Source organism: Aspergillus welwitschiae (genome assembly GCF_003344945.1).
Source record: "Aspergillus welwitschiae strain CBS 139.54b unplaced genomic scaffold BDQ94scaffold_25, whole genome shotgun sequence".
NCBI lineage: Eukaryota > Fungi > Ascomycota > Eurotiomycetes > Eurotiales > Aspergillaceae > Aspergillus > Aspergillus welwitschiae.
Genome location: NW_020798719.1, coordinates 366,780 through 392,022, shown reverse-complemented (window position 1 = coordinate 392,022; position 25,243 = coordinate 366,780). Strand labels below are relative to the sequence as shown.

The window sequence follows — 25,243 nt, the reverse complement described above, 5'->3', positions numbered from 1 at the left end:
CTGCCCAGGAATATGGACCTCTTATGGAAACGGGAATATACGGACAGGTGGCATCTGAGCGGTCCAAAGTGCGGCAAAGATGTGCCACAGATGGATCGTGATCCACAATTATGGTAGTATACTATAGTCTACCCTTTGGGAAAAGAGGCTTGGTCTAAGCTGTGTTAAGGCGAATCGTCGGTGTGTTGGTCGATCCACCGTTGTATTACAGGCCAATGGTGGAGGTCGTGTGCCAGTCTTAATTCTTTCTGCAGTCCCCTGTTGGTCAATGTTTCTGGGCTGCTTTGAGATCACCATTCTGGCATTTTTCACTCTGCTGCGCATTTCGTAAGATAAATGTACTCTGTAGTTAACTGGACTCCGATCGTAGGGTAGCCAGAATCGAAGAACACCACCGGACCAGCAAGGATAATCAAGTCTGGTTGCCTGGACTCTGGGCCCCATTGCGGAGACATCACATGTTTGCGGCTAGTCGATTGTGTCTGGTCGTTGGATCTCCACTAAGCGAGATGTCTATGGCGCTTAGATGGTCCTAGTCTAGGTCCCCCTATAAGGAGGCCCATAATGGCCTGATCACAGAGATAAGCATGGCGGGGAGGGTAAAGCCTTAACCATCGACGAGTGGTCTTTAGGAGTACTTAGTAGTTATTGCCCATCTCGCAATCATCCTAACAGGGGAGGTGTATCTTGGGATGGAATTGAGAATCATTTGGACAGGCTATCATTCTGCTCAACATTCTGTTTATCCCTGAAAGGAAGGTCGCTGCTACCTTGCCTATTTGGGGCTAGTGCCACGTTCCTGCCTCGGTACAAGTCACCTGATCCTCGGGCCGCCTTTTCCTCCGATTGTTGACAATAGATGCCTGGATACCTCAATCTTTCCCGGCTTGTCTTTCGTGGCGTGCTCTTAAACATGTATATCAGTCTTTTTTCTTAGTTTTCCCCCGGAGCTCCGCCGGCAAGAATTGCGACGCGTCTGCCGCCTGCTGGGCCAACTGGGTCATGGCCCTCTCCCCCAACAGCTCCCCCGATCCTATGGACACCCCCACTTCCCGTTGGAACCAGGCCTTCAAGTCCACCGTCACCAGGGAATCCACCCCGTACGAGCCCAGCGACCGCTGGGGATCAATCTCCTGCACCGACAGAGCCATAATGCGCGCCAGCTTGTGGACGATGGCTCGCGTCACGACCTCTACCGCCGCTTCCATGGATGATGCCTCGCGTAACCCTTGCGAAACCGGAGCCTCGGCCGCTTGTTCGGCCGTTTGGGACCTGCCTGCAATGGCCAGAAGCGGGGAGAATAACGGATGGGCCATGAATCCGGGCAGAGGGATGGACTGGCGTTGAAAGTCCCGCGCGGATCGTACTCCGACCACCGTGTGGCAGGTCTGGGTGCTCTGCGCCGCCCCCCAGGCAGGGTCCATATGATATTCCAGGATAGAGAGTAGAAGGTCTTCCGAAAGGGCCCCGAAGGCGAACGCGATGCGGAGCTTATGCTGATTCTCCGCCACCCAACCCACACTCAGCACGCTGCCCAGACTGACAGAGGTGGCCGGGTAGCCCTGGGTCACTAGTTGACCCGCAAAGGCATCCAGAAAGGTGTTGGCGGCCGCATAGTTGGCCTGGCCGCGGTTGCCAACGATCCCCGCCGAGGAAGACAGCATGACAAAGAAATCCAGATTGGACTTGATGGGGGCCAGGGCAGAGGCCACATTGATGGTGCCCTGCACCTTGGGTGTGATAGCCCCCAGGAAGCGAGTGTGGTCCATATTGGAAAGCATCGAATCCTGCGGTCCACGTTAGAACCGCATCCCGCACAGTAGCTTATTCGAACAATGCACCTACCTCAAGAACCATGGATGCCTGGAGACAGCCCCGAATGGGAGGCATGGACGCCTCACACTGCGCCATAGCTTTTGCAACGGCCTGTGCATCGGTAGTATCACAAATCATGTCGGACACTGCGCATCCCGCGGCCCGCAGATCGGCACACAACTCCCGAGCCGCCGCACTGCTGGCTCCAGACCGCGAGAAGAAAATGAAGTGCTTTGCGCCCCGGCGATGCATCCACCGAGCTACACTCCGTCCGAGGCCCCCAAACCCTCCAATGAGAAGGTATGACGCACTGGGGTCGAATTGGTGACTGCCCAGTGGCTTCAGTGCCACCTAGCGATCTTCTGGTTAACGAAGCGAACTGGCTGGAATCATGGGGCATGGGGGACAGAGCTTACTGGAATGGGGTCATTGGGGAGTGGCTGGATGACCCAGGGGCCCCGGCTCCCTCGTCGAATCTCGGACAGGACCCTTTGGAGTTGCGAGTATCCGACTCGGAAAGGGGTGACAGGCCGAATGGTGGGACTGGCGAGGAGTTGGGCGACAGTGCGTAGAGTTTGTCGAATGGATTCTGGTTTCAACTGTGACAGTTCCCGCATGTTCACTCTATAGTAGGACTGGTTGCTCGGCGAGTTGACTTGCGAGGGGAAGGCCCGTGAACCTGAAATATCCACTAGACGACCCAACGGCGAGAGGCATGACAGGTGTAGAAATTCTAGGCCATCGCGGCGGAGGTTGAGCAACACATCTACACCCTGTGTGCTCGTCTGCGTGCCGAACTGCTTCTCAACAGAAGCACTGTCAAGGATGTGGCTCTCCTCTACCCCGTACTCCGCCAGTGTCTGCCGCTGTGCATCAGTCTCCACTGTCGCGTAGACTCTGGCTCCGAGCATACCGGCCACTTGCACGGCAGCCTGACCAGTGGCACCGATCGCGGGATGGATCAGGACCTTCTCTTGCGAGTGCAAACGAGCCACGGTCACCAGGCTATGGTACGCCGTCACCCATGGCAGGGGTAGTGCCGCTGCATCCGACAGTCGAATCCCATCGGGGATCTTGGCCACAGTGGCTGAATGGGTGCGGAAGAAGGTTTGTAGGGCACAACTTGGTCCCGTACGCAGAGCCATCACTTGATCACCGACCTGGATTCCCTGCACCCCATGGCCGATCTCCACCACGGTCCCTGATCCCTGTGCACCGAAACCATGACCGGGAATGACTCGGCTCAGTTGGTCTGCGTCCTCCGCATCCAGCCCGGCGGCATGGATCCGAATTTTCACCTCGTCAGGGTCCAGAGGTTCGTGCGCCTGCGGGTCTTCGACGAAGTGAAATCCGTTTGGTTGCTGAGATCCGATAGAAGTCAGCTTGATGGGGTGGTCGACCGTACCGAGAGGTACCTGTCGAGACCGGGGTCGCGAGCCCAAACCGATACACTCGTTAATTCCCGCCGCTGGAAACAAGCGGTTGGTGAGCAGGACACCGTTGCTCCCCTCGATGCGATATTCCGAGTTCGGCGGCACTCGCTCGCAGGAGATGAACGCGTTTTCGCAAAGACGAACAATCTCGGAGGAGATGGTCAACGGAGTAGGCCGCGATAGCGATACTGACAGCAATATGATATTAACATTATCATGCTCCCGCTCCCATCGCGTACTTCGAACGAGCCCAGTTGCCAGCGCAGATTTGGGGACGTCAGTTGGATCACACGTGACCCACAGTAGCTTCTGAAACGACGTGAGGATAAACTTAACCCTGTTGTACTCGCTCGAGGTCAGCTCCGATAGATCAAGGCCCTGGCACCCAACCAGTACGATACCAATTGTGTCTGAATGGTCGAGGGAGATATCTGCAAGGTCGACCACGGCAGCAGTACAGGATCGCGGCAGCCGGTCAGCAACTTCCAATGCGAGCTGTTGTTGTCCCGGATAGGTAGATGAGTAGATGATACTGCACGGTTGGCATCCATCTAGAACCTTCGGCATGGGCGAAGCCACAAAAGCTGACATTTCGTTGATCCCATCGTCGGTATCATTGATAATTAGTCTGGGCCGCAGACCGGCATTCTGTAGCTCCTCGGTCCAGTGCTCCTTAAGGATGAGGGGATTGGTCTTCCGGTAAGGCTCCACGCTGCGCCACCAGCCGGGCAAGAGGCCGAAAGGCAGTTGGGAGCACATGAACTTGGGTTGGATGTTTTCTATCACGATAAGGTCACCGCCCCTGTGGTCAAGTCAATGATGAAACGCCTGTCCCTGGGGAAAGGGGCGGCCTTACTCTTTCAGTAATGCTCGGATGTTCTTTAAGCTGACATTCAGGTCGGCAGTGGCATGAAGGACCTGGTCCTCACTTCAGTCCTACTCATCAGGTTGTTGGCAAGGGTGCAGGGGGAGGAACAACATACATGCGTAGCAATCACGAGATCGTATGAGCCCAGTTCGAAGCCCTGTGCGGCGGGATCCTGCTCGATGTTCAACAGTTTGGGACGCAGGATATCTGCCCAGTCGTGGAATCGCGCGCGGGCTTTCTCGAAGAATGCGGCGGAGATGTCGGTGAAGTCGTAGGACGAGACAGAGGACACCAACCCCCCGCCATCTTGTGCCTCGGTCGGCCTCAAACTATCGAGCATGACCTTGGTTGCACTGCCTGTGCCAGCACCGACTTCCAGGATTCTAATGCCGGTCTGGGCGTGGGCCAGACAATGCAGGTACCCGGCCACCGCGGGAGCAATTTGTCCTGGAAGGCCCTCTTCATACGTCCGCTCCATGAGATTGTCTGGGCCGAACATGACTTCCAGACAGTCAATCTTCTGCTCCAAGATATCTATCATGCGGGTGCCCACGCGCACCAGCAGCTCTCCTCGGGCACTCTGCCGCGCTACTCGATCGAGCAGAGATTTTCGGCGATCTTGGTTGGCCCGGATGCCATCCAGCAGGGACTTGTCAAGTAAGGGAGTCGTGCCATTGTTGATGGATTGGTATTCCTCTTCCATCCAGTCCATGAAAGCCTGGTGATGAGTTGGGAGTGGTGGCAGCCCCGTTCGGGTTACATACTCTTTTGCCTCCAGTAGGAATATCGCCGAGGCTAGCTGGTATCCCTCGTGCTCATCAAACGTGGGCAAGTGCTGTGCCGCGTCTACCGGGGCAGAGTTGTGCAGCGCGTCTGCAGAGGCGAGGAGCTTGACATCTGGTCTCCACTTGACGGTGTAGAACGACTCCGCATCCACCGCATCATCGTTGTTCGCAGGTAGCTGCACCAGATCGAGGCCTTTGATTTGAATGTCTTGGTCCCCGACGTTTGTGGTGATACTCACATCGCACGTCCACGTCGTTGCTGACGTACGCTGCCTTCTTGCAAATGACTCGAATTCACGGGCTCCCGTGTCATTGGGGTTAACGATCACCACCTCTTCGATGTAGTTGGTCACCATGGGGCTCTGTGAAGCCTCGCATAGGTAAAGTAGGGCGTGTAGAATGCTTTCAAAGGAGCAAGGATGTAAGGCGTACTGATCGTGGGCCTGGGGAGCTATGCTAGGGGCTGCGATGGTCGCTGTGCAGGCTGTGCGGTCGGGCGACACCTTCATGGCCTGGATATTCCTCAGGTTTTCCCCAAAGTCCATGCCAGCCGCTGTAAAGCCGTGATACATCTGCGCGATGTCCACTGGCTCGGCGCACTGCTTTCGCAGCGCAGTGTTCACACATAGATCAGGTGGTCCGGTTTCAGCTCGAACCGAACCAACACAGTGCTCAACCCAGGCCTTCTCCGCAGTGTCATAGGAGATGATCCGGAACGTTGCCCAATCGGTCGCCCCGTTGGCGCGCACATTCGTTGGGTAGATAGAGACCTGTATCTCCACGCCAGAAGGGCTATCCGGCACCTGTAAAGGAGCCAGGATCGACATATTCGCTATCCTTACCCTGGGGATGGTCATCGTCCGTGCGACACGTTGTTGCAGAGCCTCGGTAGCCATCAATATATATGCCACCCCCGGGAAATGGATTTGCCCTTTCATCTGGTTGAGTCAGTATTAGGGGCTCAATACGTTAGTAAACTGGGAATCCTCACTCGGTTCATGCGTAGCCATGGCAGATCATCTGGCCTGAGGACATTCCGCCATCGTTGCTCATAGGGGTTGCTGTCTTCGACCGGTACCCCAAGCAACTCATGTCGGTTGTATGTCGGAAACTTGACCTGCTCAATCCGACGCGAAGTCCCATGCACTGATCTGGAGTGATCAAACGCATAGCCAGGCAGGCCCGTCAGTAACATGGGAATCTTCCGCGTTCCAACGCGACGGTCGTTGATGGCGGCCAAACTGATCTCATGACCGGAGCAGAACATCATTCCAAGCGTGTGCAAGATTGTAGATCCGTTCGTCTCGTAACGTTTTAGCAGACTGCCGTACTGAACGGACTGGTATTCGGGCACTTCGGCGAATGATTCCTTGATTGCACTCCGCAGCGTTGAGTGTGGGCCAATTTCGATGAGTGTATCCTCTCGTTTGCCTGTCGTTCCAGGAAACTCCATGGATGCCAGAAGGGCAGTGCAAAACCGAACTGGGGAGACGAGGTTTTTTACCCAGTACGAAGCCTGCTGAACGTCTCCAGCGGGCACTGGCTGTCCCGTCACCGACGAGATCATCTGGATGGAGGCATCCTTATGAATGGTATCACCCCCATCCAAGATTTCACCCAGTAAGCTCAAGTACTCTGGTGCAGCGTCTTGCATGTAATCTGAATGATAGGCGACTTTGACGGGAAGCATGCGATTCAGGGCGCCAACATCATCAAGCTCCAGCTTGAGCCGGAGGATATCATCATATCGACCTGTCAGGGTCAGATTTCTCGGGCTATTGTAACATCCAATCTTGACAGATGTCGGTTGACCCTTGTTGACGCGGGCCACCACTCGCTCCAGTTGATGGACTGGCATGGCAGCTGCGAGCATGCGACCCTGCCCGTCTGTTCGTCGAGCACACACTTTGCCTCGACAGAAGGCTACTTTCCATGCTGCCTGCCGGGAGATATGTCCTGCGCAATATGCCGCAGCTATTTCGCCCGAAGAATGTCCCACCACCGTTTCAGGCACGACTTTCCAGCTGGCAAGAAGGTCCACCAGAGCGACTTGCACGGCAACACAGGAGGACTGCGCGAAGGTGGGCTCATCCAACTCCCCTGCTTTAGAGGTCATCCGTTCTGACTTGCGATCAGTCGTCGTTGCCCTCACGCCTCACAAAGAAATCTGAGTAGACTTACCAAATAAATCCCAGCCACTGCCCAGCTCCCTCAAGTACGCTGCGGCCTCCTGTATTCTCCGCCGGAAAAGCGGATATTTCATCATGTCACACGCCATGCCTGCCCAATTAGCTCCCTGTCCGGTGAAGACAAACCGGATGGGCTTGGGAGCAGATGACTGGCGGATAGCCCGCGAATGCTGCAAGGACTCGCGGAGACTGGCGATGCTGTCTGCCACATGGTAGCTGCGCCAGTCGAACCGGGTGCGCTTCTCATTCAACGTGTGGCACAGATTGTTGAGCAACCGATTCTCTCCATCTGTATCCGCTGTAGTGCTCTTGGAATCTAGATACTCTGCCAATGCAGTTGTATTCCGCTGGATTCCCGCTTCATCAAAAGCCGATATCACGAAAAGCCGGCTCGTTGACCAGGGCTGGACGGACTGATTGGAAGCATTGCCAGACATAAGAGGCTTTGACAGCATTGGGGTGGTTTCCAAGCTAGTATCGAGTTCAGGCGCGGGCAATGCTCCAGGGATATACTGACCAAAAAGATCCGCGAAGAACCCCTCCACGTCCTCCACCACAGCATGTGCATTTGTGCCGCCAAATCCGAACGAGTTGATGGAAGCTCGCCTGACATCCTGTCGCGGCCAAGGGGTTGCCTCTCTTGCAAATTTCAGGTCATCGCGTTGAGGAATCTTGGGGTTCAAGCTCTGCAAGCCTGCCACTGGGGGTATCATCTTCGACTCTACAGCCAGTGTGGCTGAGATCAGCCCTGCCAGTCCTGCGCCACCTTCCAAGTGTCCCAGCACGGATTTCACCGATCCAACATAGAGGGGCGAATCGCGGGCAACACCTAATGCAGCTAAAATAGCCTGCACTTCCAGGGGATCGCCCACCTGCGTACCCGTACCGTGAGCTTCCACGTACCCAGTGCGTCTCGGATCCAGGTCCGCCACTCGATAGACATCGTGGATGAGCCGTTCTTGGGCCGAGGGGTTAGGCACGGTAATTCCGGGAGTCCGACCGTCTTGGTTTGAGCCCGTACTGCGAACAATAGCCCGGATGCGATTGCCATCGCGAAGGGCGGCTTGAAGGGGTTTAACGATGACGGTCCCGACGCCTTCGCCTCGCCCGTAGCCGTTGGCGCGGGCATCGAAACTCATACTTTTGCCATCTGGAGAGAGGACCCCAAGGCTGGAAAGGTACAGCGTCGGCCCGGGGTGCTCGATGAGATTAATACCGCTAATGATTGACTAGTCCGTAGGTTAGCATAGGGTCTTCAGAGGTTGCATGACCAATGGAGAAATAATATATTTTGCTGGTGGGTGAGGCTTTCAGACCATGGCTGACTTCCCGGCACGAACGTCCATACAGCCCTGATGAAAGGCAACCAAACTACTTGAGCAGGCTGTATCGATTGTTTGGCTGGTCCCTTGGAAGTCATAGAACCAGCTGACGCGGTTTGCCAGGATGGACGGGCTTGTTCCGGTGCCTTTGCCCTTAAGGGACAGTAGAAGGTCAGAGTTGGCTAGCGCGAGGTGGTCATTGTTGGAACATCCGACGAAGACAGATGTGGGTGATGATATCGCATTCTTCAACGGAATACCAGCTATATTAAGGATACATCAGTCGGACCATGAGCTTTGGTAGTGCCAATGCTCTAAGTGGAACATACCATTCTCGAGGGCGTGATACACGTTCTCCAAAAGCATCTTTTGCTGCGGATCCATAGCCATGACGTCGATCTCCGACAGCTGGAAAAAAGGGGAATCAAACGCATTCAGATCACAGTTCAGGTAATAGCCACCCCTCGAGTAACTGGTGCCGGTTGCCTCAGACGCAGGATGATAGTAGAAGGAGGCGTCCATACGGTTGGACGGCATCGCGCCATGCATGCATCTGGCAGCCATGACCTGCTCGTAAAGGGCCTCTGGGGAGTCAATCCCATTGGCGTACTTGCATGCAAGGCCTATAATAGCCAGAGGCTCGGATTGGGGGATCGGAGCGGACGACATGATGTGTGGACGACTTTTTAGAAATTCGACTCTGAGGGTATAAGAGGCAGAGGGGTCTCCGTAAGGTGCTGTGCAACGAATTTTTTATAGGGAATCGCATCAACGTGACTTCCAGGTGTGCCCATCATTACTGGCGTGTAGATGTCCTCTACACGTCAACTGTGCATATTTACACGTCAATGGACGACCTGGGTAACTGGCCCAACAGGTATTTCTATCGTGAAGAGCCCCTGCTAACGGGGTGAAAGTTGCCCACATGCTAAGAAGTATCTTTTTCTCCATTTCAGACACCTGAAGCTACTCAACCCAAGCCATTTTACTCCCTTATTTGCTTAGCTAAATTATGGACCTCAAAAGCCGTGCCGAAACCTTCCTTACCACCATCGTAAATCGTCGGGAGGCAGCTTCAATCGAGCACTACCTTCACCCAGATGCGCAGTTCAAACACAATGATTTACCTTCCATGTCCACTGCAGAGCTGCTCGCGTTCTGGCCACAAGTCCTAGATGAAAGTCCAGACTTTCGTGTCCAAATTTTGGCGACTATTGCCGAGGGACTCCGTGTATGGGTGTATTCGCGTGTGGAGGGAAGGTTAGGAAAGGGAGTAATGGATGATGTGCATATGCTCGAATTCGATGGAAATGGGCTTTTGATCCGCAGTCGGGGGATCCAGCGGGAAGTGGTTGAAGAGATGGAGAAGTAGTACCGACGACGGCTCAACTCGGTTGAGGTGATGGTGGTAATGTCAGTGCTGGTCTCATGTATATAATTCCTGCTGGGAGCATATAAGTTGTCGATTGAGTGTTCGCAGATCGAGCAGCAGGACAAATCGAATGACCAATGGTTGGGCCTGCCTAAGGCGATATGGTAACCTACCCTAGGACCATCAAGTACAAATTGTTTTCTTTCCCCCTTTTTTTTTTTTCTTTTTTCTTTTCTTTTCTTTTCTTTTCTTTTCTTTTCTTTTTTTTTCCCTTTTCTTTTCTTTTCTTTTCTTTTCTTTTTTTTTTCTTCGTATAGTTTTCCCTTGTAATCATTTTGCGGGAGTTGAAGTGACGAGTCTGATGCATTTGTACCTGGTCACGAAACTATCTAAACATAATGTGTAGTGATGTTATTACCAAATAGTCAAGTATGTCTCATACTTGCCAACTCTCCAAGACTCGAGCCCAACACATCCCCCGCCGTAAAGTAAAATCCGTGCTGCTTGGCCAGCGAAGTCAACGCCAAGGCGCCTAGGAAATTGCCACCGATATCCGTGAATAACCCATCCATTGGTATGGAAGCCACGGACAAAGATCCATCTTCGCCGGTAAATACCTGTCTGACCAAGTCCTGCAGGACAAGCTCGTTCTCGTTGAGCGGCACTTCTTTCAGATGGCGGTGCGTCAGCCCTGGCGTGGCTTCCGACGAGGAGGCCAGGATATACGTCTGGTATTGTTCTGCGCTGAGGTCCCCTGCCAGACTTTGCAAGGACCTGCGATCTGTCTTCTGCGATGAAGAGAGCGGAATTTGAGTGATAGGGATCCACACGGTTGGTACCATGTAAGGAGGCAATCGGCTCGCCAGAGTATCCCGAAGACGGCTCATAACACTCCGCCAAGCAGGTGTCATGGAAAGGACCCCACAGGGCTTCGGACTGTCCTGTTTCTCTGCCAAGAATAGGGCCAGTGCCGGGTTATGTTGCGAGTTGATAAGCTCCACCACAAGTTCCCATGTTCCGGCCAGGGTATGGTACGCGTGATATTCCACCTCGCTCAATTCGAGTCTCTGCCCGCGAAGCTTGACCTGCCTGTCTTTCCGCCCGATGAACAGCAGAGACCCGTCCAGCTTGGGGGAATACTGCACCAAATCGCCAGTCTTGTAGACCCTCACTTGGGACAGGTCACCATCGTGGTAGTCACTCAACCAATCTGGTACCGGTGGAAATGCTGCCTGGGTCTGTTCCGGACTGCCATGATATCCCTGTCCCACTATAGGACCCTCAATCATCAACTCTCCCACCGCCCCAATCGGGAGGAGTCGCGTATGGCTCTCTGGATCTACGATCCAGGCGTGACAGCCCCGCGCACAACCAATGTTACGGGGATCTGATTGTGTAGTCAGGCTGGGTCGTAGCGTCGCCAGGACAGAACATTCCGCTGGTCCGTATGCCTGCATCAGATTCACCCGCGATGACCATCTCTCAATCTCACTGCGGCGCATGGACTCCCCCATTAGACACAGACGATCCATAGTGGGAAAATCCTGCGGGTCAATGAACCGGGTCACGCTGGGAGTTAACCAGGCGAAGTTGGCCCGTCGTGCCGCGACAGCCTCCGCGAGAGATGAGGTTCTCTCCGGGTCAGAGAGAACACATACACAGCCACCCGCCATAAATGTGCTCAAATGTTCAATGATGCTGGCATCGAAGGCATACGAGGCAAATTGCAGCACCCGCGTTGCGGGGGTAATTAAGGCGGCTGGTATGTGTGCCTCTGCACCACTGCCGTACGAGGCGTGGCTGATAAGGACGGCCTTCGGCCTGCCAGTCGATCCGGAGGTGAACACAGCGTACAGAGTAGCGTCTGGATGTACCACAGGCAGCGCTAGTGATGGACCAGGCAAGTCGATGATGGCATCAACAATGAGGGGATTCGATACCAAGCGTTGTGCCACATCGGCGTGTTTGCTTGAAGAAAGTATAAGAGTCGCATCGAGCTGACAGCAAATCGACTGCAACCGCTCCACAGGGAATGAGGCATCCAGGAGGACAAATGCCCCTCCGGCCTTCATTACAGCCAGCATGGTTACTGCCGTCCACTTAGACCTCTCCATGAGCAAGGGTACGAACGAGGTAGGTTGGCTACAGCGTTGCAGTATCTGAGACGCCAGGCTCGATGACAATTCATTAAGGGCGCTATAGGTTATCGATCCATCCCACGAGCATACAGCCTCTTTTTGGGGGTGAGCCAGGCATTGCCTCTGGATAGTCTCATGAATGGTGAGCCCGGCCCGCGGGATTGGAGGATTCCACTCTTGCAACTGCTGTTGATCCTGCGGGCTGAGGAGCGAAATCTCGCCGACTTTACAATCTGGAACTGCATGTATCTGATGGACGGCATGAGCGAGCTGGTCGAGCAGGACTTTCACGTAAGCGTGCTCGAGCATGTTCGGGTCAAAAAATGCCTGGCACTGGATCCGATCTTGATCCAGGACTTCACAGGATAGCGTCAAGCCATATGAGAAGAGGTCGGGTAGTTGCTGATCATCCGTTATTTTCAGTATGGTAGACTGACCTCTTGAATCGGGCGCGTGTACAATTAAGAGATTCTGAAAGTTGCAGGCGGCTCTGGTTTCGCGGCTGATGCGTGCGATATTCTGAAGGCCTCGTTGCTCGTAGGGAAGCATCGTTGCGGCCTCGTCCTGCAAGGCTTGAAGAGCATCTGACACCATAGCAGAGCCGTCGATGCGGAGCCTGAATGGCACCGTCGCCAAAGTGGGACCGATCAGGCTCTCGATGCCCTCGACTGGTGCGCTACGACCGGTGGATACGGCACCAAACACGACATCAGCGTTCCCCGTATGCTGGGATAGGACGAGTGCCCAGCAAAGGCGCAGTTTCGTGGTAATTGTGACATGACTCCGGCTCAAAGGGAGCAGGATGATCCGCTCACTCGACTCGGTCGGACTGGGGAGATAGTTGGGTTCAGGAGTGGGAGGAAAAACCGTCGGATCGGCATCGGAGAGCTGGTGTCGCCAGAACGCGTCAACCTCCTCCCTGGGACAGGTGGAGACGTAAGATACAAAGTCTTTGAAGTACTGAGGCATGACTCGCTGTCCCTGATAGGCGTCCTCAACTGCTCGCACTAGCAAGGGGCCTGACCAGCGGTCGAAAACCGAGTGATGCATTGCGAGCAGCAGGCGAGAGGGCTGATCGGCTGCTGATAGCAACAGCGCGAAGCGGAGTAGTCGAGTGCCCAAACCTAGGGGATTGAGCTGGTTCATTCTGTGGAACTCAGCTTCACTCTTGACGGACTGCCATTCGATTGGCTCGTCTACCACGGCCTGGTGGAAGCCCTCGTTGGTCAGGCGTACGATGCGTGTTCGGAGGATTGGTACGGCTTTCACTACCGTCTGCCAGGCCTCCAATAGGCGACCCAAATCCACCGTAGGAGAGAGGTTGTGCGCCATGCTGAGGATATAGGCACCCGTTCGCTGTGCCGACAGTGCCATCAGACCTTCTTGCAACGCTGTACATGGATACACATCCTCGATGGCCAACTCGTCTATCCCACATTGCTGTGCTGCTACCGACTTCCATGGAGTAGGATCGAAAGATGCGGTAGGCTGGGATCTCCAACGCTGGGATCCTTGTGATGCTTCCTGTTCAAGATGTGCCCCTAACTCTTTCAGTTTCGGGTAACGAAACACATCCTGTACGGTCAGGGAGAGTCCATGTCGACGGGCCAAGGGTACAAGGTGGATGGCGAGGACGGAGTCCCCGCCGAGATGGAAGAAGTTGTCGTCTGGTCCGATGCTCTCTGCCGGAATATTGGTAAGCTCTGCCCACAGCCCTTGCATCTGCCGCTCTAGAGGTGATAAGGGGAGTTGCTCGACAGGTCGAGGTTTTGTCATAAGCTGCACCAAATCTGCTCTGCTCATGGCCTCTGCCAGTTTGCGGAGCACATGTCTATCGGCTTTATTCGTTCTGGTTAGCGGAATGTGGGAGAGAGGAACAAATACAGTTGGGACCATGTAGCTGGGTAATGATTGTTCAAGCACAGAGAGAGAATGCGTAACTGTCTCTCGAAAGCAGTCGTTGGGTGGGCAGATCAAGGGGGCCTCTGAGAGGGACTCCTGCCCAGACACGACCAGAAATGCCGTCAACATCTCGACCTGATCCTTGGTAGTCACCAGTTCCACCACTGCCTGCGCATCTTTGCAGGAGTGGCGTACCTGTGCCTCAATCTCGGGCAGACTGATCCGATTGCCGCGAATTTTGGCATGGGCCTGTCGTCGTCCAACAAAACTCACAGAGCCATCGGAGTTGTAGCGCACCAGGTCATTGGTGCGGTATAGTCGGGTGACTTCCTGCGGACGAAATTGGGTCATCCAGCTTGGAGGCGGTATGAAATGAGCTGCCGTGCGCTCTTCATCGTCCAAATAGCCTTGCGCCAGGAACGGCCCTTCCACTAGTAGCTCTCCCACCGCACCCACGGGCACCAGGCGATTGACATTGTCCGGATGGGCAATCCACACACCGGGGATGGTCGGTCTGCCCAGAGTTCGGGCATCACCCGTCGGAGACAATCCGGTATTGAGCAGACACCAGCCAGCGGTCTCTGTTGTGCCATACGAGACCGTTAACCGAAGATGCGTGGCCCATCGAGCAACCAACTCCCGAGAGAGGCTTTCGCCCCCGACAGTGACACTGCGCAGGTCTGGCAAATCGTGTGGGTTCAGGCCCGCCAGCGAGGTTGAGGTGAGCCAGCAGAACGTGGCGTGGAGCTCCCGCAGTGCCCCCGTCAAATCAGTGAGTCGCTGGGTCTCGGATGGCATACACAGACAACCTCCCTGGCTCAGCGTGCCAAAAATGTCGCAAAGACTAACGGCAAAGGTGAAAGAGGTAAATTGGAAGCACCGGGTTTCAGCGGAGAACTGGTTTGCCGCTGCGTATGCGCTGATGCTCATGAACAGTGCTGTGTGCCCTAGAATGACTCCCTTGGGTGCCCCGGTACTTCCTGACGTCCACATTAGAAATGCAACGTCTCTATGAGATGGGCCTGGGGCCTCTGCTGGAGAGATCTGGTGCTGTAGAAAGGAGGACATGTCGGGGCCGACGACCACGACCTCCACTCCATCCATTTGGAGCAGCGAAGCGTGTCGCTCGGTCGCTATGACAGCCTTTGCATCGCAGCGCTGCACCATCGACTGTAAGCGACTTTGGGGATGAGACGGATCTAACGGAGAACATGCAGCGCCCGCCTTGAGAATGGCCAACATAGCTACCACCGCCCAGGCGGACTTGTCCGCACAAAGAGGAACATACGTGCCTGAGAGACCCAAGGAGCGGAGGTACTTGGCTAGAAGTGTCGAAAGAGTATCTAGCTCCTGATATGACAATGTGCCATCCCAGGAATCAATGGCTATGCTGTTGCCGCGTTCAACGGCTTGTGCTGTGATTATATCGTCCAGACAACCTTCTGGTAGCGCACGTCGGGCGACAGCGAAGCGGTTGAGGTCGGTAATATTGCGCTCACTGAGAACATCGATGGAGCCAATGGAGACTGTGCGCCCTTGCAGAGCCCGCATTATGGTCTCTAAGGTACTGGCAACGTTGGCTGCCTGTTCAGCGCTGAGCAGATTTGGCCGGTATCCCAGAGACAAGCCTCCCCCAAAAATACTACCGACCAGCACCAGTTGAAGACGCTACTGTGATTAGCTACCTCAACCCGAGAACATCATCATGGATACTTACTGTGGGAATAGGTGTCGCTCCCCCCTGTGAGAGACAGATGCCCGTATTGACCTGCCGTCCATCCGAGGTCCCACCTTCGTGGAATTCAATGTCTTTCCAGGAGAGGTCGCGGCTGATTTTTGCGTCAACGCAGAACCAATGCTCGTTGCGTAGACAGGCAAACTCAACAGCCTCTTGTTCATTGTAAGTGAATAGAAGAATGGCCCACGCGAGTGATAGCTCCCGGGCCCATTCGCCGTCAGGTCCATTGCTTAGTGAGATCGGGCTGTCTATACCGAGCGCAACCGACTGGAGCGTATCGTCCTCAACGAACTGTCCATCAGTAAGACAAGGGAACATATAGCCAGTTCTCAAATCCATTTCCGGAAGAAAAGCGAGACTTGTTTTTGGATGTCCTTGGATGGCCACAGCCAGCGACGACTATAAGTATGATTGACCTGGAAAATGCTCATGACCGCATATGCCACTTCTACACCTCATCCATCGGGGTTACACGTCATAAACCATGTGGCGCATGGCGCCTGACAAATAAACTGCTAAAGTGATAACCCGGCCCTTTATCGTGATTGAGCAGCACACTCCCTGTCTGAGTTGAAAATACCGACTTGGAGTTGATACGGACCTTGGTCGGGTTATCGTCCCGAATGAGTACTGCCTCATGGACATTGCACGTACACCCAGAAAATGGACTGAGGATCAATCCCCCTTGTGCAGGACCACAGAGCCGTAACAAATAATTAACTGCTACAAAGGAACTGTTACGGTCGTAATTCCATGATCATATTGGCAAGGACTCTGTGTTTATCTAGCAACTGTTCACCTGCACATTCTACGAACCTCGCGGCTGGACCCCAGTGCAACAATCTCATCATTCCATAACCTAACCAATGCTTTGAGCGCGTTGTAAGGTCACCCGAACCCCTTTGCTGCCATTTTTGGCGCGAGGCAGCATCTTGTCACCATGTAGCTGGACATCATCCACAGTCGTATCGTGGAGTTTCATGTCGTACCGGCGGAACAGCGTCGCTATGCCTAGATAGAGCTCTGCAAAAGCCAGACTATGGAATGGGCAATTAGTTTGGTGAACTTCGGACATTCCATCACGAGAATACTAACTTCATGCCAATACACTGGCGTGATCCCTTGCTAAACGATACCATGTATTTATTCAGTCTCCTTCGGTCGTTCGGATCGATCCATCGTTCTGGGATGAATTCGTGCGACTGCGGGAAAATGCTTTCGTCATGATGCATTAACGCAGAGGACATGCCAACAGGGGTCTTCAGCAGTCAGCCTATGGGTGCTGTGTCGGAAGGGGAGATACCGACATTAGGGGGGATGGCAATATCTTTGTACTTGAGTGGATCGATGGGACTGATTCGCTGAAGTCGATGCGATAGCCCATAAGAGAGTCTGCGTAAATAAGTCAGACTAATCAGGCCAATTAAGGACATACGCACCGTAGCCCTTCATAGATGATCCCCGTCTGGCGGCATTGTCAGTAAGTATCACTCTTGTGTGACGCGTTGGATAAATAGGGATTCTCACCAAGTATGGGAGTTGCTCAAGAGTCTGAAGATCCATGTCGGCATTGCTGTGAAATCTGTTATCCAGCTCCTCGCGCAGTTTGTCTAAGATAGATTGATTGTGGGCAATGTGAAATGTGCAGACTGTCATAGTATGGGCGGTAGTCTCCGTTCCCGCGGCGACGATGGTGATAAATTCATGCAACAAGCGCTCCTCTGTGATATCCGGAGTGGAGGAAGCCCGACTCACCAACTCTAGGAACAGAGCTGGCTCCGAACATCCCGACTGAATGGCCTCCTTTTTGCCTTCCTCAGAATTGGTCCACATGAAGTTCACCTCCTGGGCGCATTTCATCCGAAATGCTATGACTGGCAGCAACTTCGGATATACGGCCGCGATACACCGCGAACCAGCCCATGCCAGGAGGGGAAAGAATCCAGGCAGATGACGCGACAGCATCCCACTCTCGACCAAGTTGCGGACGGTTTCACTCCAGATGGGAACCATGTCGGTTGTCTCCAGATATTCGAACGATCGGTAGCTGCTGTACCCGGTGATGACATCACCCGTGAAGGAATTGTACGCGACCTCGACCTTGAGGACTGACTGGGAACTTGCATGGGCATCCAAGTGGCGGATTAGCTTGGCGAGATTGGCCTTAATCAAAGGCTGAGCCCCGTCCATGCGAGCTTTGGCAAAGAATGGGGCGATCATGGCGCGCCGCGATCGGTGCAGCCGATAATCCAGGGTAGAGAAGGCCGATTCATCCACGCCAAAGTGCGCGGTGAACCAGGGGTCCTTGTTTCGGGGACTGTTGGTTGCATAGAGCGTCTCATAATAGTTGGGGTCGTGGATGTGAATTTCACGGGGACTAATGCGAATGATGGGGCCTGCCTTATATCAGCACAACTGGGGCTATTGAGTCTGGTAGTCGGGCTGGTTCATGTCATTCCCACCATATTGCTTATGCAGATCGGCAATCTTGAAGGTGTACTGGCCACCACAAACTACATCATAGAAAAACTCATAAAGGCGCGTGCAAGCCGCCAACTTGGGACCAGGGATATGGGCCAACGGGGACCAATACAGCTCATACAGCGCGACGCTGGCTAGATAGACTGCCCCGACGGCCAAGCTTGTGTGTAACAGTGAATCGATGGACATGGCGAAACACGAATAACAATGATAATACTAATAATAAGAGAACAATGATGAGAAGGGGTTATGCGCTGGTGGCTGATCACCCTCACAACTCCAGCAGACGTACACTTATCCCTAAATATCCCGTTGTTCGGCGTTGTCGCGTGGTTCATGGGACCACAAGTCGTCCATTTCGGATGACGTGTAGAAGTGGTCGCGCACATGGTAAGCCAGATAATTAGCCAGATAGCAGATTGCTTCGTCATGAGGAAGCTGACGAGATATGCAAGAACAAGAGAAATGCAAATCAAAGGCAAGGCAAGGCAAGAAAAAGCAATGGCTTAGATTGGCTCAGAACAATGAATGGGCTGAGAACGGCTTTCTTTTACCGGAGTTCGGAGTATAGGATTGATTCAACCATGTTATCGAAGCTCAAGCACTAGCGTTGCCGTAATCTTGTCTCCTCCTTCCATCGCGATGTGATTGCGTTAGTTCATCCTCCGTCCCACCAGATTCACTGGGTTGCTTGTTTTAGCGTCCGCCCTACCACAGCTTTGCCCCGGCCGAACAAGGGTGGGCTAATAATCCCCCAGCAGCAGCCAGTCGAGAAACTGGGGAATTCCCTTTCCCATGTATTGGCTGTGGCCAAAATACGGTCGATCCCTAATAATGCAATGGAGGCAGTCCGGCTCAAGGACGCTGGCCTTAGATCTCTTCGTGCGGAGCAACTGCATCAGCCCTCTGGTTGGCCCGGGCCCCAGTTGTGCATGTCCCTACCCCTCAGAAGCCCATAAGCACGCTTTAGCGGCAGTCTACTAGCGTGAACGCATTGGCACGGCTATTGGTAGTACCAATTCCGAATATCATCCTTGCTGTCTCAGACCCTGGGCAGTTTAGCTACTCCAATTGCAATGAAGGGTGTATTAGCAGGATGGACGTGCTTGCTGCGACCTCTTCAAAAAGGAGGACCTCCTCGCAGACCACATTCCTTAAGGGGGCTCTCACACTCAACGTGCAGGATCTCTGACTCGACACCTCGGTTGCCATGGATGGCTTCGAAATTGCGTCTGAGCTTTTACAAGCTTCACATCATCTTCCTGTGCTAGGTACAGGTAGCCCGTCAGGGTCAGATATAATCTCGGGAAATTACATGTTAGGGTATGCCATGGCTCGTTTCTACACAAGTGAATTATGATTGAACAAGTTTGTAGGTATAGCGCCGGCGACGCCAATGGCTCTAACGACGACGCCAATTTGTCTCAATTTGAGCAGCTCGAGGACCTTCTAGGCTCGCCGACTGTGGCCAAGCATGTGGACTTTGGTAAAGAGACGGCCGACCTCGCCTTTCTCGACGATTCAGGGGGTATCTTATCGTCGGTCGAGCTGGCTGGGATGATGTCGCCCCCCTTGGATGCGGTAGTTCCAATGCCTGGAATCACGAGGGCATCCAGATCACGCCCAGCATTCAGTACTCCGCCATCGAGGCCAGGGCTGTCGTCGGCGAAATCGCCTTCGCCAGGAGCAACGAGCCCTGGATCGATGGACCGCAGCGAGGAAGTGAAGCAGTTGCGCAAGAAGTACCATGAGAAATACAAGGAACGCAACCGGTTGGCTGCGGGCCGATCGCGGCAGAAGCAGGCAGACCTGATCAATTTGCTCCAAGCGGAGCAGCAGGAGGAAGAGCGGCGACGCAAGGCCCTGGAACAGGAGATCGCGAACATGCACAAGGAACTGGTGGATATGAAGCAGGAGTTGTATCATCACATACGCATCTCTAACTGTATGTCGATAATGTCACATGGCGCGCATCTGCAAACATTGGGGCTCCTGGCCCAGGATGTGCTCAGGTAGATGCAAAACCTTATGATTCCTTGCGACTTTCTTTTCCACATATGTGGCCTTTTGCTTCACATAAAACACAGACTTCTATCATTACAGGCTGATTATCATGTTGTGTACTGGACCCAATTTTCTTTTTGATCCTAGCTGATGATTTGATGATCGTCGTGGCTCCGATCTCTTGGTAGTGTAAGAGTCGCCAGTTGTAGTCTCGTCATGGGTGGGCATACTGCAACATCAAGCCCTGGTCTTAGTCAATGCAGGCCTTGGTCACAAATAACCCGGACTGCGGAGATACCCGCTGGTTGAAACTAAATGCGTAGCTCGAGTTCGTACAACCTCGACCAAGATGCGGACTGGCCTGGGTCGAGGTGGCCACACGAACTATCGAGACGGCTAAAAAAAGCAAAACGCTCAGCGGGCCATGGCCATTTCCCTCAGCATCTGGAATCCTCACCGGCCACTGGTGCTATTTGTCAGTGAGACGTAGACACAGGACCCCTGTCTCACAACTCAGATCCATAATTCGTTTTGCTTCTTCACTTCTGCCCTTTCCTGGTCGACAACACTGCCCGCCATCGTTTAGAGATGCACAACGCTGGTTACACGTCAGGTGCTCATCCTTACACGTCATTAGTATTTGTATGGACTCTAGCCAATTTGTCACCAATCTTTAGCACCACGCACTGATTGATTATTTATTTGACCTACGGTCGACAAACTTTGTGCCCCATTGAGTTTTAAGTTATCCCCCCGTTGATCTACAACAACAATCCGCGCTAACCATGGAGATCCCTCAAAATGCTACTGTTTTAGTAATCGGCGGTGGCCCCGGTGGTTCCTACACGGCTTCAGCCCTGGCTCGTGAAGGCATTGACACTGTTTTGCTGGAGGCAGATATATTCCCTCGGTAGGAGTATCCTCGTCGGTATCCCGTTGACGGAAGCTCACGTTGCTGTGCCAAGCTACCATATCGGTGAGAGCCTTGTTGCCTCGATGCGGCCGTTTCTCAGGTTCATTGACCTTGACGAGACGTTCGTGAACTATGGCTTCGTCCGCAAAGTATGCCCCAAATTGCTCACTTGATTCATCCGCATCCGCCTAATCGTGTCCAGAATGGTGCAGCGTTCAAGCTCAATAACCAAAAGGAAGCCTGTAAGGCCTCCCTTCTCCTTGACAGAATGCGTCTCACGGATCACTCGCAGACACCGATTTCATCCTACAACCTGGGGCGGATACCTTCGCCTGGAACGTTGTGCGCTCCGAATGTGACGACCTCATGTTCAAGCATGCATGCAAGTCCGGAGCCAGGGCTTTCGACGGTGTCAAAGTGACGGCCATTGAGTTTGATCCACTCGATGAGTCCGCGACCGACGACCACCCCGGGAGACCGGTATCTGCCAGCTGGAAGGCTAAAGATGGCCGCACGGGGTCCATCAGCTTTGATTATTTGGTCGATGCGAGCGGACGAGCCGGCATCGCCAGCACCAAGTACTTGAAATCTCGGACCTACAACAGCTACTTGAAGAATGTCGCCAGCTGGGGTTACTGGCGCGGAGCAACACCATACGGTGTCGGCACCTCGGTAGAAGGCCAGCCATATTTTGAAGCCCTCCAAGGTATGTATCCCCGTTTCATGTCCTCCCGTTTCTTCTAACCTCGCTGTCAGACGGTAGCGGCTGGGTCTGGTTCATTCCGCTCCACAACGGGACCACATCCGTCGGCGTCGTCATGAACCAAGGACTCGCCACGCAGAAAAAGAAGTCATCAACCGTGACATCCAGCCGGGCTTTCTACCTTGAGTCTGTGGATGGTGCACGCGTAATTTCGCAATTGCTGCAGCCCGCAAACCTCGACGGGGAAATCAAACAGGCGTCCGACTGGTCCTACAATGCGTCATCGTACGGCAGCCCGTACCTCCGCATTGTCGGTGACGCCGGAGCCTTTATCGACCCGTACTTTTCATCTGGCGTGCATTTGGCAGTCTCGGGGGGGTTGTCTGCGGCGGTATCCATTGCCGCCTCTATCCGGGGTGACTGTCCCGAACACACGGCCTGGCAGTGGCATTCCCAAGGCGTTGCAAACAGATACGGACGTTTCCTTCTCGTGGTGCTCGGAGCGACCAAGCAGATACGCGCACGAGACAGTCCCGTCTTAAACAGCGAAGGGCAAGATGGGTTCGATGATGCCTTTGCGGTGATCAGACCAGGTAAGCTTGAGATAGCTGGTGCGCACGCGAGAGCAGGCTAACGAGAAGTGCACCACCCAGTCATCCAAGGCACTGCCGACGTTCAAGGCAAGGTGCCTGCCCGCGAGGTGCTCGATGCGGTAACCTTCAGTACAAATGCTGTGCGGCCCTCTGCAGGTGGCCAAGATGTCGTTTTGGAGAAGAATTCTAGATCTTTGCGATCGCAAGTTGAGCAGGAGATGGGTGATGTCGCCAACAGCCTGGCTAAAGCTTACAAAGACACGGACGTGTATGAGGGACTGATGGCACGACTGGAACGCGGTAGTCTGGGTCTGAAGGCTGTCGATGTGATGGGATGAAGATGTCTACCATCTATTGGTTTGAGCATGGGAGGTAGTATAGAATGCCAGATTCAAAGAGATCGATGTTATATTCTGGTTCGGGCATATGCTTTGGAATCACGGAATTCAGCATGTCCACAACTTGGGGATGTACTGACTAACATATAATTGCTTATGCGGTCAGACAGCCTTCATTAATCGTGCGCATTTGTGCAAGTGTATATGGGTACATTTACTCTCTAATCTAATCACAGTAGACCCTGCTAGAGTCTGTACTAGCTGCCGAACTTGTCAGCTACGTCACTGAACGCGAAATATATTTTGGGTGTCTATTTTCTAAACCCGAGAGGTACGATATAAAGAATTGATGAGAGAAAATGACAGATGTTTCCCAACAGTATCAGAATTAGAGATTGTAATCACCCCTCTATACATATTTCAGGGTTGTATTGAAGTTATCGGATTAAAGTATATTATAATTCTTAGAAGCTGTATATGGCAACAGGAAGGCGGACAATTATAACAAAGAGATTATAGGGACTATACTTATTGTCTCTATTTCCCCTCCATGTACTGAATATGACTAGGGAAAATCTACTTCTCCAACATGACCCTCGTCTAGTTACCAGTAGCTGCAGAATTGAGTTGACCATGCTGCAGGCACCTTCCTTCCTGGGAAGCAATGCTTGACGCCTTTCGTCCGACCCTTTATCCTCGTTTCGTTTCTTGCTTGCTTCTTGTATCTAGAATCTAGCAGAAACCAACTACAACTTACAAATCTCTGATTCCATTGCGTACTCTACGGATTATTCGTTTTAGCTAGGCACTGCTGAACACCTCAGCTCGGGGTGTCCCCAGCAGACTACACGGTGTATTTAGAGATGGGTGGAGAAATACTATCTTGTTTGTCTTTAAAGCCGGCGGAAAGGTCACCACTCGACCATCTGGCCAATTATTTCGATGCGAGTGCGGGTGCGGGTGCGGTGTGCGGCATTGCAGGTCGTACAATGCCCACGGATTCATGAGATACGAGGCTAGTTGGTAAAGGGGCTCGGAGTTACGGCGGAAAGGTGTGAGTTTATCACCGTCTCCATGTATCCAGAGCCGCCCAAGCAGTTGCAGAGGTGCTAAGGTTAATTTAAAACCCACCGTCCAGGGATATACTTGACATTGATTGGTTGTTAGAAGTGTCCACTTTCGTCACAACTGTGACGGATGAAGTCACAGTACTCCGCAGTAGACAGTAGTGTACCAGACTTAGTTGGTGGGGGTTGGTCGGAGTTTGCGGATATAAGGTCCTCGCCTACCATGGACCTGTCTATCTTATATGAAGGGCAAAGGACGGGCATCAGAATGCTCTACACATCAGGGACCACCAGCAATCATCCCAGACGAGTGAATCGACAAGATGTCAACCCACAAAGCCGCGGTGATTCATGCCCGGGACAAGCCGCTCGTTGTGGAAAATGTCCCTCGCCCCGTAGCATCGACTGGTGATGCCATTGTCCGCATCCTGGCTGCTGATATTGTCCCCTACATGAGGGAGGTCATCACCAACCGACGCCCTTACCCGCTATCCATCCCCATGACCCCCGGGAACACGGCCATCGCGCGCATCCATGAAGTTGGACCCGACTGTGTCACCCTCACGCCGGGTCAGCTCGTCTTCTGCGACATTACCATCCGCGCGCGCGATAACCCCGCCGTGACCATGCTCTATGGGATTCACGGGGCAATCCACCCGGCGGCGCAGAAACTCATGGATGGAGTCTGGCGCAATGGAACGTACGCCGAATACACGCGGTTCCCCCTGGAGAACTTGTATCCGCTGGACGAGGAAGTTCTCTTGGGGCGATTGGGATACAGCATCACCGACCTCTGCCTTCTGACCGCATACCTGGTACCTTTTGGCGGGCTCGCCGAGGTGGACGTGAAACCGGGGGAGGTGGTGATCGTGGCCCCGGCTACGGGGCGTTTTGGCGGTGGCGCGGTGGGTGCAGCCCTGGCCATGGGGGCCACCGTCATCGCGGCCGGGCGCAACAGGGCAGCTTTGGACAAGCTCGAACACATCCACGGCACGCAACGACTTACAACCGTGCAAATCACTGGCGACGAGGCCAGCGATACCCAGTCCTTCCAGACAGCCGTCGGCCACCCCGACGGTGCCAATGTGTACCTGGACCTTTCGCCCCCGACCATCAAGGACTCGTCCTTATTAGTTGCCGGCATTCGCGCCCTGGGTTCGTTCGGTCGGTGTGTCCTCATGGGCGGCCATTTGGGGAATATTCAGCTGCCGTACGGGGAGATCATGTTCAAGGGCATTCGCATCCAGGGACGGTTCATGTATGATCGTCCGCATGTGTTCCGGCTGATTCAGATGGTGCGGTCTGGATTGCTTCCGCTGGGCGAGAAGGGGGGCGTCACTCACACCGAGGAATTTGGGTTGGATGAGATTGAGCGCGCATTGGATGCGGCAGGAAAGCTGAGTGGCTGGGGGGGACAGGTTGTGCTGAAGCCGTAGGCTGCTATCTAGTTCTTCTTCATGCTCCTTGTTCTTAGGTTTAAATTTGTATCTCTTTGATTATTCTTATTCTTCTTTCTCTGTTTTGTCTACTTGGCATATCAGTAGTGCGTTGTCCTTCGGTTGACCGATACTCTCGAAGCGAC

The 25,243-nt window shown here is 53.7% G+C and overlaps 6 protein-coding genes across 6 annotated transcripts; 3 read left to right on the top strand and 3 right to left on the bottom strand.

The window, feature by feature from the left end:
• Positions 1–920: 920 nt before the first annotated feature.
• Positions 921–9,081, bottom strand: BDQ94DRAFT_180635 (uncharacterized protein; the record flags this gene model as incomplete). The annotated part of the gene is made up of 9 exons (XM_026773672.1): positions 921–1,787; positions 1,846–2,166; positions 2,232–4,050; positions 4,105–4,166; positions 4,232–5,839; positions 5,893–7,022; positions 7,083–8,319; positions 8,407–8,675; positions 8,742–9,081. 9 exons carry the CDS (start codon positions 9,079–9,081, stop codon positions 921–923), a joined length of 7,653 nt encoding a protein of 2,550 aa, XP_026624268.1.
• A 1,128-nt stretch (positions 9,082–10,209) lies between these two features.
• BDQ94DRAFT_172343 (acetyl-CoA synthetase-like protein) lies at positions 10,210–15,901 on the bottom strand (the record flags this gene model as incomplete). The annotated part of the gene is made up of 2 exons (XM_026771936.1): positions 10,210–15,492; positions 15,542–15,901. 2 exons carry the CDS (start codon positions 15,899–15,901, stop codon positions 10,210–10,212), a joined length of 5,643 nt encoding a protein of 1,880 aa, XP_026624267.1.
• Positions 15,902–16,421: 520 nt separating this feature from the next.
• On the bottom strand, positions 16,422–18,232 carry BDQ94DRAFT_160814 (cytochrome P450; the record flags this gene model as incomplete). Its single annotated transcript, XM_026769264.1, has 6 exons — positions 16,422–16,599; positions 16,658–16,821; positions 16,870–16,954; positions 17,002–17,027; positions 17,090–17,958; positions 18,025–18,232. The coding sequence occupies 6 exons, from the start codon at positions 18,230–18,232 to the stop codon at positions 16,422–16,424; spliced, it is 1,530 nt and encodes a 509-aa protein (XP_026624266.1).
• Positions 18,233–19,253: 1,021 nt separating this feature from the next.
• BDQ94DRAFT_172341 (bZIP transcription factor) lies at positions 19,254–20,059 on the top strand (the record flags this gene model as incomplete). The annotated part of the gene is made up of 2 exons (XM_026771935.1): positions 19,254–19,366; positions 19,420–20,059. The coding sequence occupies 2 exons, from the start codon at positions 19,254–19,256 to the stop codon at positions 20,057–20,059; spliced, it is 753 nt and encodes a 250-aa protein (XP_026624265.1).
• Positions 20,060–20,832: 773 nt separating this feature from the next.
• On the top strand, positions 20,833–22,594 carry BDQ94DRAFT_180633 (NAD(P)/FAD-dependent oxidoreductase; the record flags this gene model as incomplete). Its single annotated transcript, XM_026773671.1, has 6 exons — positions 20,833–20,957; positions 21,013–21,109; positions 21,163–21,202; positions 21,253–21,666; positions 21,717–22,256; positions 22,317–22,594. The coding sequence occupies 6 exons, from the start codon at positions 20,833–20,835 to the stop codon at positions 22,592–22,594; spliced, it is 1,494 nt and encodes a 497-aa protein (XP_026624264.1).
• Positions 22,595–23,984: 1,390 nt separating this feature from the next.
• On the top strand, positions 23,985–25,097 carry BDQ94DRAFT_180632 (putative isopropanol dehydrogenase; the record flags this gene model as incomplete). Its single annotated transcript, XM_026773670.1, has 1 exon — positions 23,985–25,097. One exon carries the CDS (start codon positions 23,985–23,987, stop codon positions 25,095–25,097), a length of 1,113 nt encoding a protein of 370 aa, XP_026624263.1.
• Positions 25,098–25,243: the final 146 nt, after the last annotated feature.